Source organism: Protomyctophum bolini, assembly GCF_963924005.1.
Source record: "Protomyctophum bolini genome assembly, chromosome: 14".
In the NCBI taxonomy this organism is placed as follows: Eukaryota; Metazoa; Chordata; class Actinopteri; order Myctophiformes; family Myctophidae; genus Protomyctophum; species Protomyctophum bolini.
Window position 1 is genome coordinate 41,995,054 of NC_137875.1, and position 15,554 is coordinate 42,010,607.

Here is a 15,554-nt window from a genome sequence, read left to right on the forward strand (position 1 = left end):
TCCTCTCTCTCTCTCTGTCGCTCTAAGTAATTAGTCTCATGTCGCGCAGCTGCGCACAGTTTCTCCCGGCGGATCCTGCCGGGAGCTGCCTATGTGCCATAAAAAGCATATAGTGAGTTCCAGGCTAGCGAGAGGAGACATAACGAGACCAGATGGGATTCTGATTCTAACGTGGGTCCTCACAACTCACAAAGAGCATGTGGTCAGGTCAATGTGACTGGTTGGAGCGACCATGTACCCCTTTTCTCTCTACTCTTGTCACTTGGCGTCGTCACCGTCTGGAAGAAACCAAAAACTGTTGTGTTTTCAGGAAATGGAAGAACGACATATTCAAGTATAAAACCCTCAGACTTTCAACTTACAAGCTTAGTGCATGAAATATGACATTAATTAACCCATTTTGACCTGAGATCAGATTAAAAAAAATGTCTTCTTCCATATCCCGACAGTTTTCTGAAAAAGCTCTGTTTCTAGGTCAGTCGTTCTTCGATTTTTCAAAAATAGCAGACCTACAAAAATAGCAGACCTACAGCAGACCTTGTAGATCTGCTATTTTTCAATAGCTAAAGCATAACATAATGCTAACACCAAAAGGAGTTCCCGCCCCAAAATGGGTAAATAAACATCAAAAGATGAAATATGGACATCCAATGTTTCTGCCCGACAGGAAACCATAATCACCATTCTGTCGCAAAACGACACACCAAGCAAGAACACAGACTCCGGCAACAAGACTGGATAAAACAGCCGATGGGGTTATTGGACCCCGTTTAACGTACAAAAACACATGTGCTAGACAGGATATGCAGTAATTTGATTGAGTCACGGTTATTGACCATGATATGTCGGCTGGGGCTGTGCCAATGGCAATTTCCTTTAACAACAATGCTTGGCAGCAGCATGAAAACTGAAGGCATTGATGCCCGTTCAATGTCGGATGGCTCGAGTACTTATCTATTGTTCCATTATTTGAGCACAGAACAAAATGGTATGGTATGGTAAAGTACAGCTCAAGCCTTTAGTATTGTTAAACTGAGTTAGAGCTAGTTACAGTTTTAGCGTTGTGTAGCTATTTTCCCAGCTGTTCAACCTTACACAGCTCCTGCCTTTGTTGTTTCTCTGAAGACTGACACCTCCTCTCCTTCTCCTCCTCAGTGTTTGGATTCCCACGCCGAGTTTGGCCAACCTGGAGAGACACCGATCTTCCACTATACCCCACTCCTTTCCCTAAATACCTTTGTGAATAAACCTGAACAACGCCTCCTCTCTTGCTGTGCACTTACTAAATATAACAAAATCCTTCTTTTTAGCAACTCAAAGTACTGACAGACCCGTGCATAGGGCTCAGCGATACATATTTCATCCGATAGCGACATAGTGCTTGAGGTACGGTACTCACAGCTCCTGACGCAGGCGTCTGATCTTGGCCTTGGCGTCGGCCAGCTCCACAGAGAGGTGCTGGCGGCTCTCCGTCCTCCTCATGTTCAGGGCGTCGGGGCTGGGAGACTGGGCCAGGCTGGGGGGCGCGAGGGGAGACAGCTGGACGCAGTCTCGCTCCTGCGTGAGCTCCACGATGGTCTGGATGGATTCATGGACGGAGAGAGACAGACAGACAGACATTAGCATTAGGGCAGGGAGACAGAGACATGGAGGAGGGCGGAGAAAGAGAGCAGAGAAAAGGACAAAGACAAAAGGTGTGGTGAGATAGCGACAGAGGTGGCGGGGAGGAGGGGGGGGGTATAGTGTTATCAACAATGTATGCTATCAAGAGACCCCTACTCTCGTCCAGTACCCATACAAGAGGAAATGGGGTTTTAATTGAGAGTGGGTTGACTGCTCTGTGATTCTCTTGAGGCTATTAAAGTGCAACCTGACACACACACACACAGGCTGGCTCTATCAGTCATGAGCATCTGCACCCTGGGGGAGGTTTGAAAACACACTTAATGATGAACATACGCAATGCCACATATGGGTGCGCGCGCACACACACACACACACACACACACACACACACACACACACACACACACACACACACACACACACACACACACACACACACACACACACACACACACACACACACTTATCATCCAGAAGCGTTAACCGTTTCAACCCTTCCTTCCTGTGGTACCGTAACTCTCTTGTGATCTCAATAAAAGAGTCAAGTTTCCACATTTACAGAGAGCAAGCCCAAAAAATATGCCTAATTTAAAACAGTCACAGGTATAATAGCCACAAATCGAATGCATATTCCTGTATCAGACACGCAGTACGCATAGCCCCACTCAAACCCCCGCAAACACATTTTTTCCTCTGTGTAGGCTGACTGCTACACATTTCTGTGTGAGACTGTTTACACCCGTGTTTCGAATGTACCGAGCATATGGACTGGATACATGACAATTCCATTATTATCCTGTACCTCCAGTTGTGAGTCTCTTTCATCTACCAGGCGTTTGAGGTGGAAGGCCAGGTTTCTAGACAGACTGTCCAGGTCTTCAGGAGGTATTTCTCCTCCCTCCAGCCATTGCAGATCCACCACATTCTCCTGGTTTTGCGTTACCTACAAAGTAACAAACAAGAACATTTCCATCTAGTATTCTCTGGCGTTTCCATACGTTTAATGTTTTCAACCTGTAGTCCCAACCAAAAAGAAAAAAAAAAAACAGCTGAGCGCCAAGGACGGAGTTCTCCGTTCAAATTAATCAGTAACGCCCCAGCACTCAGGACGGAGATTGATAAAAATATGAATAATTAATACACATTAATGAATAACTCTTGATCTAAATCATTCCGTCCGACTCTAAGCAAAGATTGTGTGTTAGACGGCCCCGCCGCGGTCCCGTCGCTAGTCGCGGTAGAATGAATCATACCTCCCGTTGTTGCTGATCGCCTCGGGAGTGTTTGGGCTACATCCACAGTAATCTAGTAAGAGAGTGGCGACACTAGCGTTGACTCCCATTGTAACAATGGAATGCGGAAGTGCTCATTCTATCTCAATGGGATATAGTTCCAAATGTTTGGAACTATAGGCCATAGGCACCCCGCTTTGAGATCAAAAGGTCATTGATTCCAGGGGAAGACCATTTTCTTTACAAAGTAAGTGCCTTTTGTATAGTTGTTACACTCCTTCCGAAATGCTATTTTGCTACATGTAACATAGCATTAATATCCTCACCGACACACCACAGTCACCCACTACTTTTCCGGAACTATTCCTCAATCTTCCCCTTTGTGGTCGAGCTAAATTTCACTCCATCATTCAGACATTTAGACATATACCTCTTGGATGTGTGCTGCTATCGCAGCTTTAGTGTCAAAGTCCAGGGTCTGGATGCGCTCAATATACTCTTCCTTCTTCTCACACTGGCAAGAGGGGAGAGGAAAATATACGTTTGTTGTGAACGTCAACATATCATAGAGGAGAGGAGAGGAGAGGAGAGGAGAGGAGAGGAGAGGAGAGGAGAGGAGAGGAGATCCACAGGTTCATATATAGGTCCGCAAACCTGGAGATAGATACCAGACACATGGCACAGAGCCAACGTCTGATCTGCCATTTATGTAGGCCTGTTTTCTCGATAGGACCGGGTCAGAAATGTGAAATGAGTCTTTGTCTACGATACTGTGCGAAGGTGAGAGTAACGATGAAGAGCCAAGTGAAGAGCATAGGCCAGCGTCAGACAGACAGTAGACTATAGTGAATCACTGTTTATCCATCAGAATCACACTGCCGCTAAACCTCCGGAAGGAATGTTATGGAAGTATCGTTTAAAAAAATGCATGTTTAAAAGTGCATTCAATCTTTAACATCCGCTACAAAACATTTAAAAGATTTGAACTTCTTTATTTATCGTACCACTTCCCTTGTACTCGGATATTCAGCCTCCGCTAAATATCCGAGCGTCCCTAATGTTTTCTATTCCCCCCCCCAAGAATTCAAAAGCTGAACAAATAGCATTTATTTTCAGATACAAAGACAATGTGTTGAGAGCTGCTTTTAAGACCCAGAAAGATAACAAATCAAAAGCTTAATTTCTATTCATTCTGACTCCTTCCTCTTTCAGCAAAGATAACACAAAGGTGCTGAAAGCGTAAAAGGTCAATTCGGTTGTTTAAGTGCTTAGTGGGAGCTTTGTCACTCACACACTGCACACTGAAAAATCATGTTCATTCAACTCTTGAGATTCTAATAAAAATGTACCATATTTGGTTACATTTGAACGCTCCTGAGTTACAAATTGATAAATGAGCACTGTTATGGATGTTACCGTGTAGTCTAAGTAGGTTAAGTTGTGACCAGGTCAAGTAAGTTATGACCAACAGTAATGTACAACAGGAACAAGCACAAATCATCTTCAACGGTTTGTCAAAAGTTGATACAAAATAAAATGGTTGAAAGGGGCATTTCACAAAGACAATAGACATAACATTCAAAGAATATACTAGTATAATTTGTATTTAATTTGACATCATCATCATTACCTGGACAGCACAGCCTAATAGCAGCAGCAATAGTTTCTTCAACTCCTCCAGGCCTTGTTCTGTAGAAGACACACAGGAATGGTAAATGAAATGCATTTATTTACTTCATATTCACCCAGTCACACACACACACACACACACACACACACACACACACACACGTGTTCATACGACACACAATCACGTGATAATGACGTGACAACAGTGTTGTTTTTGGCGGCACATTTTGAATTTAGTTTTAGTCTTAAGTCTCTTCAATAGTTTTCATCTAGTTTCAGTCACATTTTAGTCACCTGGAATGTTTTAATGTTAGTCTAGTTTTAGTCGACTGAATATCACAAGATTTTAGTCGACTGAATGTACAGTTGATTTAGTCGACTATAATGTATTTTGGTGGTGCCTTGATGCCGTCGTAATGACTGTTTTTACACTTGCTGAAAATAGGCGATCTACAAGCTCACAACGCGTCGCGCTGCGACGCGTTGTGAGCTTGTAGGTCGGCTATTTTCAGCATGCAACCAAGTGTAGAATGATTTATACCGGATCTCTTGTCCACTAGTCTAGTTTTTATACGTTGACGAAATTGTCTTTATTTTTAGTCTTAGTTTTAGCCATCATGTACAGTACAGTATATCAACAGTGACTATGAATGAATATACATGTATGACTATATAATGATGTCAGACCACCATGAACTTTCCTGGAGCTATTAAAAGGGATTCCGTTTAACCGCAAGGAATTCCACCACTGTGCTTTTTGAGATATATCGCTGATGGAAAATGCTGTGTCGAGGTTCTGAGTGCTAGTAAGTGTAAATGGTGTCGAGACGTGGCGACTGCGACGGTTGGAGCGTCACATGTAAGTGAAATCTCAGAGCCCTGTTTAGTATGTGGAAAATGACACGAGCAGCTTGTATATGCTTGGTCAGAATGGGACTGTGTGACGTTAAACTGAAATACTCAAATAGCACAAACAATTTAAAATGCATTAAACATTGAAGAGACGAGTGATTACCTAACATTACCCTTGGAGGATTGCGCTTCCACCACCTAGCACACAAGCAGCTATACCGTGCTCACTTAGCTGTGTCTCTGTTTCCACTTTAATCAATTGTTACTGTATTCTTCAAATATCCCTCTACAGCAGATGGTCGTCATGTACATGAGCCATCATTTGCGATTCCCAATTCATTTCTGAGACTTTAGAGAAGTGAAACAGGCTTCAATCGTTTTGAGGTGTAATGGGGGAATGCTTTTTTTTTTTTTTAGAACTACTGAAATCCTGGCAATTTGCCAGTAACTTCTGAATATACAAAATGTACAAAATAGCTGGGATTTCTGTATATAAACAAGTATATTCATACGTTGCAAATTCCCCTTCTGCGAAGACCTCGAGCTCTGCTGATAGAAACATGGCGACATGGGAGGGTGAGAGTAGTAACCTGCCACATGTCAGGACATAATTGTCCGAAAATGACGAAAGCCACAAACAGATGCTAACATCTCAAACAGGTCTGGGCTCATCTTCTGGATTGAGCCTGAGAAGTAGTAATCCAGGTGTGTGTGTGTGTGTGTGTGTGTGTGTGTGTGTGTGTGTGTGTGTGTGTGTGTGTGTGTGTGTGCGTGTGCGCATGTCTGTCTGTCTGTCTGCCACAAGTAATGATTCAGTGGGTGAATAATATGCTGTAATGTTAAGTACACCTGCCTACCAGGCGTACAGTATTGTAATAAAGTGCACACCCTCACCCACCAATGCTTCAAAGGTTCAACAAGTTGTGTATTCAGAGACGCCCGTCTGCACTCAGTGCTGTACTCAGGGGAGTTGTGTGGGTACAGTACTTGTGGCCAGTGGTGTAAAGTAACCAAGTAGATTTACTTAAGTACAATCGAGGTATTTGTACGTTACAAGAGTATAAATTTGTAAAACAGGAAGGCCACTGCTTGGAACGACTCCGACCATACTTGCTTGTCCTCTCTCATTCATTAGCAAGGGGTTTCCGTCCCACTCTAGCCCATTCTGACCTGAGATCAGATTAAAAAAATGTCTTCTACATCCCGACAGTTTTCCATTCTGACCTGAGATCAGATTCTAAAAAAAGTCTTCTATGTCAGTCGCTCTTCGATTTTTCAAAAATAGCAGATCTACAAGCTCGTAGCGCGCCACCGAGTGGCGCGCTACGAGCTTGTAGGTCTGCTATTTTTTCAATAGCTAAAGCACGACATGATGCCAACACCAAAATGGGTTCCCGGCCCAAAATGGGCTAGACAAGATGGCCATTTCTGAGATTGTGGAAGCACCAGCTGTGATACAATCGCAACACATTCTGTCTCAAACAGTATAACCAGTGAATATTTGTATTATTAGCCCAGTTTGCCCATTCTTTGTATTCAGAATTTCAACAACAACAACAGTCCACTGTTTTGGAGGAGCAGTTTGCATGATATGAATTGTGAGTGCATACATTTGTACCCGTGTAACTGGGTCTCAGTGTGTATATCCTCAGGGGGTGGGTGTGTGTGTGTGTGTGTGTGTGTGTGTGTTAAACCAGTTCATCCGGTGTCTCAGGGGGTAGTGAGTGTCCAGCTCTGCCTCTAATAACAATAAATCCAGCTCAGTGACAATAACCATGTTTCATGGTGGATGGACAGACCACACAGGACAATCAGGCCAACCCCACAGCATTAGCTGGGGGTCAGTATTTCAGACTAGTACACACCGATAGCTAAATTAGTTTGAACCCATTTTGACCTGAGATCAGATTAAAAAAAATGTCTTCTATATCAGGACAGCTATATGTTTTCCATGTCAGTCGTTCTTCGATTTTTCTAAAATAGCAGACCTACAAGCTCGTAGCGCGGGCACTTGGTGCCGCGCTGTGAGCTTGTAGATCTGCTATTGATTGATGTTATTATTATTGTTGATATTATTTGGAATTTCATGAGTTATAACCACTTATTATATATATTACACTTTTTATTACTATACTTATTACTTACTTGGGTACTCAGGGTTCTTTTTCAATCTACGTACAGCAAATGTCTTCGCCAAAAATAGGTGATCAGATCAGCTGCTTTTGGTGATTTTTAACGTCAAGTGTAAGGTTGTTTTCAACCATGTTGTAATGGAAGTTTTCCTCATGACATGCTGTATTTTGGGGGGGGGGGGGGGGGGGGGGGGGGGAGTAATATGACATAAATGTAAGGTGTTGTTACTGTTAAGTAACAACGTAATTCAGGCAGGGTTGCCATGGATGAAAACAATGTTTACAGGGGTCTGGGGTCTCTGAGACAAACATCTTTAGGAAGCTCTGCTGTGTAGATGACATGACACACTATACCAAGGCTGGATGAAGGGGCAAATACTGGGCCGTACTGGCCGGGCTACATCACTCACTGCCAGTACCAGTGGCCAAAAGTAGAAGAATGTGGGTTTACTGGGCAGCTCCAAATTGTGTGGGTGAATAAGCTTGAACCAGGGCCATGTTGAAAAGAACACGCAGCTACAGTCAATCACCCTTTAAAAAGAAATGAAAATATATATAGACGTTTAGAAGATTTAGAACACTTTCCTGGGGGGGTCTTTATGTGTGTAATATGTGGTTTAACCCATTTTGACCTGAGATCAGATTCTAAAAATGTCTTCCATATGCCGACAGTTTTCTGAAAAAGCTATGTCTCTGTGTCAGTCGTTCTTCGATTTTTCAAAAATAGCAGACCTACAAGCTCGTAGCGTGCCACTCGGTGGCACGCTACGAGCTTGTAGTTCTGTTATTTTTCAATAGCTAAAGCATAGCATAATGCTAACACCAAAAGGGGCTCTCGCCCCAAAATGGGTTAAGATATTTTTGATTTTGGCAGTGAGCCCAGTGGTCTCAGAAGCCCGTGACCACGCCAACCGGGGGCATATGGTGAATCCCGATCATAAAACCTTCGATTCCGTTCATAAAAATAATTAGAAAACGGCAGAAAACGACTGGGGTTCTATAGATATTAGATACCAAGTCAACATGGCTAAGAGACTACGGCAAAGATAAGGAATGGTTCAATTTCTTACACGTATAAATAATGCATACAGCTAGACACAGAGAGATAGGTAAGAGAGGGCTGGGGTATTGCAGACATGGACAGAACACACATAAATAAGGAAAGCCTACAAAGCTAATCAAATACAGAAAAATATAAGCCAAGCTAAATAATGAAGGGACTGAATGAAAGAGCATGAAAGAAGGAGAAAGGAATGTGTGCAGATGAAAATAGTGCTTTCTTGAAAATACATTTCCCAGTGGCAGTGGCAGCAGCTGTCAGCCTTTTGCCATCGCAGTGCTATTACTGTACCTGCAAGTCCAAACGTCAAGCATTCATCCGAGTAGTTTGTAATGCCAAACACACACACACACACACACACACACACACACACACGCACACACACGCACACACACGCACACACACACGCACACACACACACACACACAAGTAATAAATCATTATCCCATACACAGCCTTTCTTTTTCCCTGGGTGATGACATGATCACAATGTGATAAGCTTGCACTGTACTGTACTGTACATGTACAGTAGCCGACACAATTTCCCCTTAGGAAAATGTGGCATCTGCCACAAATGGCACGCGAAAGCTAAAATTCTCCTTAGGGAAAATACAGCAAAATAAGGCAGCTGGCCTAATCAGTGCAAGTAAAAAAATACCACCACACACTAAACTGTCGCCGTGAGTGAGTGCGTGGCCTCGATGCTGCTCACCATGTCCATCATGGATTAACCCACTTTGGTGTTAGCATCATGTTATGCTTTAGCTATTGAAAAATAGCAGATCTACAAGCTCATAGCGCGCCACCGAGTGGCGCGCTACGAGCTTGTAGGTCTGCTATTTTTTGAAAAATCGAAGAACGACTGACATAGAAACATATAGCTTTTTCAGAAAACTGTCATGGATGTAGAAGACATTTTTAGAATCTGATCTCGGGTCCAACATGAATTCAACTCAGTCACCAAACATCTAAAATAAAATAAAAAATCCTATTTCTTGTTGTTTTTGTGAATAAATAAGGCTAAATAAATTATCAACCTGTCCTCATTTGGATAACATTGTCCATAGACAATTACTTCCCGGTGACAATGTGACAAGAGGAAAAGTCCCTCTGTCATTTCCACGTCAAAGTCTATTCTCGAAGCTGGGAAGCGTCTCAGGTCCCCAGCTTCTCTCTAAAATGCACTTTGTGCCATTTTAATAACGCAATGTACCCTGAATTTACCGGGCAGAGTCATTTCTTCTACTACGGCATTTATGGGTTTTGCCTGCGCCGATCTGGTTGGATTCATTTTATTGAATGATTAAAACAGTGCATTTTAGAGAGAAGCATGGGGGACCTGAGACGCTTCCCAGCTCCGAGAATAGACTTTTTACCAAGGTCTAGCAGGCTTTGTGTCGGTGAGTAGTTACGTCGTTTTGTTTATTTGCTGGGAATTGTAAACACTCGCACGGGAGTGAGAAAATCGCTAGAGGGGCTGCGGAAGGGACTTCCACAGGGCGTCAGAGAGAGACTCGCTCTAAGCACTGGACCAGGGCTACGTTTGCTTTACCACTGAACAGACACCACATTGTGATTATTATTATTATATTCTGTGGTGTATAAAGTATGACACATAATACTATACCGACTAGCAACAGGGCCTCTCTCCTGCTCCACTAGTAGCCTACACTACCCTCATCCCTCAATTCTCCCTGGCTTCCTCTACACTTCTTTTCCCTCCCTTTCATACATGCTCAATCCATCCATCCATCTATTCTTTCCTACACACTCTTTCCTCCCACTCCTTCCTTCCTTCCTTCCTTCCTTCCTTCCTTCCTCCCCTCTGATCTGTCAGCGACGTTAGGAATCAAATCACTGATGCTTCTTGACCCGACGTGCCATCCATTCAGTCCCCGATCTCCCCCTCTCTCTTCCCCCCCCCCACCCCTCTCTCTCCTCCTCCTCCCGACAGGAAACAGAAGGTTAGAGGGATGGTGAGTGACTAACACATTTTCCGGGATCGCCGCATTGTTCATCGCGTTTGCGTTTGAGCAAGAAAGAAGAAGAAGAGGGGAAAGACGGGTGCGCGTGTACAATGTGAAAGGTCTGTGACTAAATGGCACGCGTTTTATGCATTTCGATGTAGGTTGTCTCATGGCATCCCGTCTCCCAGGTGTGACAGAGAGCCGTCCTCATTGCCGTTCATCTTGTATAATGCTTCTGTATGGCTCTGGGACTCACTAGGCTCACTTTTGAAGGCAGCATTTCAGTAAAAAAAAAAAAATCATTTTCTCAACTAGGAAAAGAGTGGAGGCACTTCTGTCATATAGTGGCTGGCCGTGTGTGTACGAGGCATTTTGCTTGCGAGAGTAGCTCCGGACACACAGAAGTAGTTTGATTTTTTACTTATTATTATTATGTTTTTAATTGAAACCCATTTTTCACCCAGTGCCAATTGCCTAATAAGCTGCAATGACTTTTCCCAGTTGGACGAAGCGTAAATGGTGCATTTATATAGCGCCCTTTATCCAAGGCGCTTTACATAAGACTGTGCATTAAACATTCACCCCTTCACACACACACACACACACATTCGTACACCGATTGCGGCGGAAGCCATGCAAAGGTACCAAGTTACCAACCAGCACAGCGGGAGCAATTTGGGGGTTCAGTGTCTCGACATGTAGGGTTAGGGTTAGGAGGAGCCGGGATTCGAACCGCCGACCCATGGATCATCGGACGACCTGCTCTACCTCTTGAGCCACGGTCGCGTGTGGAAGGGAACACATCACCAGTTCCTTTCCTCTCCAACGGGCATGTCCACGTTTCCGCGACTAGAAAGGCCCTTTCCGCCGACACACACGGAGAGGTTCCGGGGCGGCTGACCAGAAACGGGGAGAACATGCAAACTACACACAGAAAGATCCCCCACAGGAGAGCACACGCCCCCCCCCCCCAGCGCCCACGTCGTCTCCGGTGGGAATCGAACCCAGCAGGACCTTCCTAGCTGTGAGGTGACCTGCTCTACAAATCAAAGCATTCCTTTTTTTCCCCTTGTTCCTCTTTCCATGTCCGGAGCGGTTTACGGTGCGTTTGTGGTGATGAAGTAGAGCTGTCCCCACTACACGCAGTGGCGTGGCTTGATAACAGTAGGTGCGATGACTGACTTTAAGTGGCTTCATAACAGTTTGAGATGGTTAGGAGGACTCCTCGTGCATGCCTAAGTTAGGAGTCTTTCTGGTGTTTTCGATTGCAGCAGTATGGAGCTTAGAACGATAACTCAAAACCTCACGAGAAGACACGAGAGGAAAAGAGCGGGGCATTCGGACAGAGAGCTTTCACGAGCTCCAAACGGATTACATCTCCGGACCAAGATGACGATCACATGGGTGATCACAGTCTCACACACACACACACACACACACACACACACACACACACACACACACACACACACACACACACACACACACACACACACACACACACACACACACACACACTAAACAAGGGAGGGGTGTGCAGTGTGCACATGTGAAGACCTGCAAGATGCACGAGTGAGTGTATATTGCTGTGTGCACCCTGTGTGCATCTAATTGTGTGCACGTGTGTCTCTGTGTGTGTGTGTGTGTGTGTGTGTGTGTGTGTGACTGTGTGTGTGGGTGTGACTGTGTGTGTGTGTGTGTGTGTGTGTGTGTGTGTGTGTGTGACTGTGTGTGTGGGTGTGACTGTGTGTGTGTGTGTGTGTGTGTGTGTGTGTGTGTGTGTGTGTGTGTGTGTGACTGTACGTGTGTTCGCAGACTAGGTTAAATAAAGGCCTGGGGGCAACCCTGTGTGTTCCCACAGTTCACTGTTGTTAACTCTCCCCTCCTCCACACACACACACACACACACACACACACACACACACACACACGCACGCCCTGCCCCCTAATGAAAGCATAATAAAAGACACATGGCCAATGACTTTCAGCTGGCAGCCGTATAGCTCTACTCAATAGCTACTGCATGCTTGGTGCGACTGGCTGACTTATCGGGGCTGGCTGGGGGGGGGTAAAGGGCAAGAGGAACTCTGAGGAATGTAGCCTAATGCTTATACTGCCTGCAGTGTACTCTGCTCTGAGCGTACTGTAATGTATGTATGCCTCCCACTGTCTGCCTTGAGATGACTTTAGTATGCGTGTGTGTGTGTGTGTGTGTGTGTGTGTGTACTGTATACTCAATGGAGAATATAATGTACACAGCGCAATGCCCACCGTTTACCATTACGGTGAAGTTACAATCTTGCTTTACGGAATTGTGCTGAATAAAATGTCAAAATGATACGGGAATGACGTTTCTCAAGTACGGCAAGTACAGTGTCGATTGTGAGATAAGTGACAAGCGCGTTCCACTGAGGCATTGCGGTTGCAAACTGCAGCACTGGTGGTCTGCTTCTTCTTCAAAAGAAAATAAATAAAAACAGTATCGGAGAGAGCATAAAAGTTGTGCATCATTGGGAACAGTGGGGAAAGGAAGAGCTATACCGATTCAGTGACATTGGCTCGTTTAAAAAAAAAAACCCTACTGTGCAGCAGCAGGTTAGCATGCTATAGTAATGTCCTCTCCTCAGCAGTAGACTGAACTATAAGGTCACAGTGTAATATTAAAAACAGCATGTCTGAGCCGAACAGGCCAAAGATGGTCATGGGGTGCACTACGTATACATGCCATGTGCATGTGTGTAACAGTTCCTGCAGCGGACGGACGGACGGACGGACGGACAGGCTGCAATGTGTGTCCATGACTTTAACAGAATGAATTAACTAATTTACCAGGCAACGCCCCCATTCTTGGTTTCTGAATTGTGTACTCCAGGACCGGCCAGTACAGTTCATTCTTTATGAGGGACCCTCTTATACTCTCAAAGCCGTTTCACTCGGAAAACCGAGAAGCAGGAAGTGAATAATGCAACAGCCTGGGATGTTATTTAATTCCCCCAAAACATGCACGTCGCTTAGAGAAATGAGGCGCAAATCAAGCTTGTTTTGATCTGAGATATTACTGAGATATTACTGAGATATTACTGAGATATTACTGAGATATTACTGAGATATTACTGAGATATTACTGAGATATTACGATTCAAAAAAACTGCACGGAAATAAGCTAATTAGCACAACACCCCGTAGCCCCATTCAATTCAATGCAATTCATTGAGGGCTTATGGTAGGGGAAACAGCCAATAAGGAGTTTTTACACACAAAATAACACCTGGACCTCTTTGGTGGGGACATAACGACTACAAAGAAAGGTAAGAAAGCCTTCTAGGATGGAATTATCCTTTAAATAGGAGAGAGAGCGAGAGGAAAAAAGAAGAAGAAACTAAGGCAGAGAGGGGAGACGTGCGAGACAAAACCGGGAGGGAGTCAAATTTTAACTTGAGACCTCACAAGGAGCATAACTGACTGAGCTGCCATTTACGCGAAATATGAAACAATTTAGGAAGGAAATGTCTGCCTATAGCCCTCAGCAGCCCGCTCTGATTTTGAGATTTCTATGGGCATTTCTGACCTTTACAGTCCTCTATGCCTTTAGGCGATTGATGCATGATCATGGCACGCACGCACGCACGTGCACAGATAGACATGAAAGGGGCCCCTGCCTTTTTGACTGTCGGAGAAAAGTGCCCTCTTCCGTCCCGAACTGGAATGTAGCATTTAATGTTGAAAGAATTCCCCTCTGAGGCTCTGAACCTCAGCGCAATGAGCGCATCTGCACTAAATCTTTCTTAATTGCTTGCAGTGCCGTGCGGGCGTGCACAGTGCGCGAACACACACAATTGTGGCAGATCTACAAGCTCACAACGTGTCGCCTGGCTATTTTGGGTGCACGGTACCGGCGTGTATACACAATCGAAACTAAACTGAGCACATGACATTTGTTTACACACACACACACACACACACACACACACACACACACACACACACACACACACACCGAACGAGTGAAGTGAACCGGTCTGAGTCATACACTGTATACGTATGTCATTTCACGTAGGCTATGTGTTCACATTTTATATTGTTCATTCAAATGCTATAGGCACTTCTAGGCCAATCAAGCCAATCAAGCAAATGCGATAGGCCTACTTTTTTTTGGTGTTAGCATTATGTTATGCTTTAGCTATTGAAAAATAGCAGATCTACAAGCTCATAGCGCACCACCGAGTGGCGCACTATGAGTTTGTAGGTCTGCTATTTTTTTTTTATCGTTAAAATGTGCCTCAAATCTTTCAGATTCTTTTTTTTTTATTTCGACGTCAGGCCTGAATGGGTTAATATTAATAACCGCAAAGCAAGCAAACTGCTCATTTTACTTACTAGTAATTTGGGCTGCAGGGCAGACTGCTTGGGTCATTTCCTATATATTTCTTTTAAATGAGATAATCCTCAAAATCTGGGTAGAAATGTAAAATAAAAATAAAAAGGTTTTCTATAATTCCAAATTTCCAGCCGGTGCCCTTCAAATGCACGTCCCTGTCCCATGGTCATCTCAACTAGCCCAGCAAGTCTAACTCAGTCTAATAGCAGATCTACAAGCTCATAGCGCACCACCGAGTGGCGCGCTACGAGCTTGTAGGTCTGCTATTTTTTGAAAAAAATCGAAGAACGACTGACGTAGAAGACATTTTTAGAATCTGATCTCAGGTCAGAATGGAAAACTGTCAGGATGTAAAAGACATTTTTAGAATCTGATCTCAGGTCAGAATGGGTTGAATACATACCAGTGAGTGGATTGCGGCCCAGTACCAACACGTTGGGTAGAGGCATCATCACAAGTTGCTGGAGAATCTCCTAGTGCACAAAACAGGAGGGGGACAACAGGTCAGAAAGACGCTCACCATGAGGTTGGATAACGATGTTGTGGGTTCATACGTGAATCTCTGTGCTCGGCTGAAGACAAAATAACCTGAAACAAGGTCAGTTTAGAACTGGATTTATAAGAACAATTACTTTAAGTAAAAAAAAAAAAGAAGAATGGCACGCGTATCATTAACTG

General features: G+C 44.2%; 1 protein-coding gene across 5 annotated transcripts in view; it reads right to left on the bottom strand.

Annotated features, from left to right (window-relative positions):
* Nucleotides 1-15,554, bottom strand: part of ccdc88ab (coiled-coil domain containing 88Ab) — a 109,325-nt gene that overhangs the window by 49,186 nt on the left and 44,585 nt on the right. For all 5 annotated transcript variants that reach the window (XM_080781757.1, XM_080781756.1, XM_080781758.1 and 2 more), the window contains exons 4-8: nt 15,280-15,349; nt 4,489-4,547; nt 3,289-3,372; nt 2,429-2,569; nt 1,400-1,578 (exon numbers count right to left, since the gene is read on the bottom strand). In XM_080781757.1, the coding sequence (XP_080637883.1) occupies nt 1,400-1,578; nt 2,429-2,569; nt 3,289-3,372; nt 4,489-4,547; nt 15,280-15,349 (533 nt within the window). The remainder of the gene's footprint in view (nt 1-1,399; nt 1,579-2,428; nt 2,570-3,288; nt 3,373-4,488; nt 4,548-15,279; nt 15,350-15,554) is intronic.